The 2500-nt window shown below is 38.2% G+C and overlaps 1 protein-coding gene across 1 annotated transcript in view; it reads right to left on the reverse strand.

The window, feature by feature from the left end:
* Window positions 1–1945, reverse strand: part of LOC135210977 (uncharacterized) — a 36811-nt gene extending 34866 nt beyond the window's left edge. Inside the window, exon 1 of the mRNA XM_064243971.1 lies at window positions 945–1945. Within this exon, the coding sequence (XP_064100041.1) occupies window positions 945–1850 (906 nt within the window). The 5' untranslated portion in view covers window positions 1851–1945. The remainder of the gene's footprint in view (window positions 1–944) is intronic.
* Between the last annotated feature and the right edge of the window lie 555 nt (window positions 1946–2500).

Genomic DNA, 2500 nt, shown 5'->3' on the forward strand with positions numbered 1-2500 from the left:
TGAAATAATGCTTGAGCCTATATATATATATATATATATATATATATATATATATATATATATATATATATATATATATATATATATATATATATATATATAAACATATGTGTGTGTGTGTGTATGTATGTGCGGGTGTGTGTTTATGTGGGCACGCGCGTATTTACTCATTTGCTGCAAGAAGTTAAATGTATATATAAATTAACAAATGGGATACCGAAGGCTTATATTTCTGCTCATTTACAATAATGCTCTTCTGTCCTCATGTGTTCATTAAAATGCGTTTATTTCTCTTTCATTTCAACATTTTATAGGGTGTTAACAGGGGATACACACTAACCCACACATCCACACACAAACACATACGAATACTTATGCATAATAAGATACATATAATACATAATTAATATATATTATATATATAAATATATGTATATATAATATATCTATATATACTATATATATATTAGATATATATACCATATATATATGTAAAATATACGTATGTATGTATATTTGTTTAGCCTAAATATTATTCTAAAAATTTATGCATAATTTATTTTGTGTTTTTTAGGAAAAAGTGGGAAAGTGAATTTTCACAATTTTTTTCTTACTGAAAAACAAGGAAGTGACCATATAAAAGAATTATAAAGTACTCCTTCTTTACACAATTTTACCACGTTTTCTTGTAAAAGGCATCTATTTTTGTTCATATACAAACAAGTGTCTCATTTTCAACTATAGTAAGAGTGTTGTCATACCTTAAAGTATTTGAAGTATAACAATGTCAATGTAGGTATGTTAGCGTTATTGTTTAACCTGGCGGTCTTTATGAGAAAATGCCAAACCTTTCTGTTATTTTAGCTATTTTGTTTTATAACCTCAGTACACGGTCCACTCCCCCCCCCCCCCCCCCCACCCCCAACACAAAATAAGGCACTTACCCTGTACGAAGGTACTCCAGTCACATTACAAACGAGTCGTAATTTCGATCCCTCTTTGACGTCGATTTTTTCACTTCTTTCTTCGTTTTCTTCTTCTTCTTCCCCATCTTGTACAGCAGCCTCTTGGTCAGCGTCATACGTTTGACGCAGAAAGAGGCCTGGGTCTAGTGTATCCTCCTTCTGAAGAGACTCTTCGGAAATTTCCTCGGCATCGCCCGACCCTTCCAGAGGGTCAAGTTCATTCTCGACGAGGCTGTTTCCCCAGAAATAAGTCGCCTCTTGCAGAATGAGATGCACCCCGACGGCTCGTCTCTCCCCGACGTAAGCTCTCATGCGGATCTCCTCCGGGTCGTTGATGATAGTATCGATACCCATAATATGCTCGAGCATGTTGTTTAGGGCGTCGTAGAGCTCAACGGTGTCCTCGTCGGGGTGGTCTGAGTCATCAGGTATATCGCCAGAAAAGCAGCCATCTTTGAACTGCAGTGGATCTGCAGCCGAGTTCCTGGGCGACCGTTGATTGTGCGTCTTAGTTTCTGAATCGTTATACATTTCAGTGTCTGTTAAACTTTCTATGTTATCACTTACTGGCCTATCACCTTGTGCGTCTGATAAATCGGTCCTTTGTGCTTCCAGTTCCTGGGAGTTAGGTAATGTGTCATCAGTTCCATGTGTATACACCGGGGGTCCGGTCATAATCCCACGTACCGGATAAACAAATCTGTTTACTAAACCATTCAAACGTCTATTTGGTGTATTTACGTGAGTTATTCCAGGGGATTTTCCTTCCCTATTTTCTTCTTCTGCAGCAACTGGATGGCATGGAATTTGGACAAGAATTCCCAAGATAATGAAAAATGCAACCGACACGGAGGAAGGGGAGAGACGCTTGAAAAACAGAGCCATGTTGGTTGTCTACAACGTGGGAGCTTGAAGTGTACTGGTGCGGCTTCTTCTGTTCAGCTCTGTAACTTGCACACCTGTGGGGCTTACCTTCTCAGTCCAAGGGTTAATATGCTGACTAAGAGAATGTGGGTGATGCAAGTGAGAGAGAGAGAGAGAGAGAGAGAGAGAGAGAGAGAGAGAGATTATCATGACTGTCAATAAGATAATGTGAGGAAATAAAGGGGTTACAGAGGCGATCACCAAAGTCATGAAAATAATACTTAAGAGGAGTCCCTGACACAAACGTATCACCATTAGCCCATCTTAGAATCGTAATATGCTGGAAACAAAGAGATTAAAAAAAAAAACCAGTATACAAAGGAGGAAATTTTACAAAGGCAGTACCACCAGAAGATAACTAGACTCAACTCAAAAGGAGAGGATCGTGTAAACTGAGAAAAATTAAGTCTGAGATGAACATTACAAAGCGTCCATAAGAACAAGTATGGCTTCGTTTCAGAGAGAAAGAATTAGTGCAAAAAAGGAGCGACCAGCTGGTCTCAGCATAAATAGGTCTGGCAAAGTCTTTTACGGCGCGAAATGTATGCTTGGAACTATGTTCCTTACAAAAGTACCTAATATGGATTATTGATTTGTGTAGTAGACAGGGA

Source organism: Macrobrachium nipponense, chromosome 4 (assembly GCF_015104395.2).
Source record: "Macrobrachium nipponense isolate FS-2020 chromosome 4, ASM1510439v2, whole genome shotgun sequence".
NCBI classification, from domain to species: Eukaryota; Metazoa; Arthropoda; class Malacostraca; order Decapoda; family Palaemonidae; genus Macrobrachium; species Macrobrachium nipponense.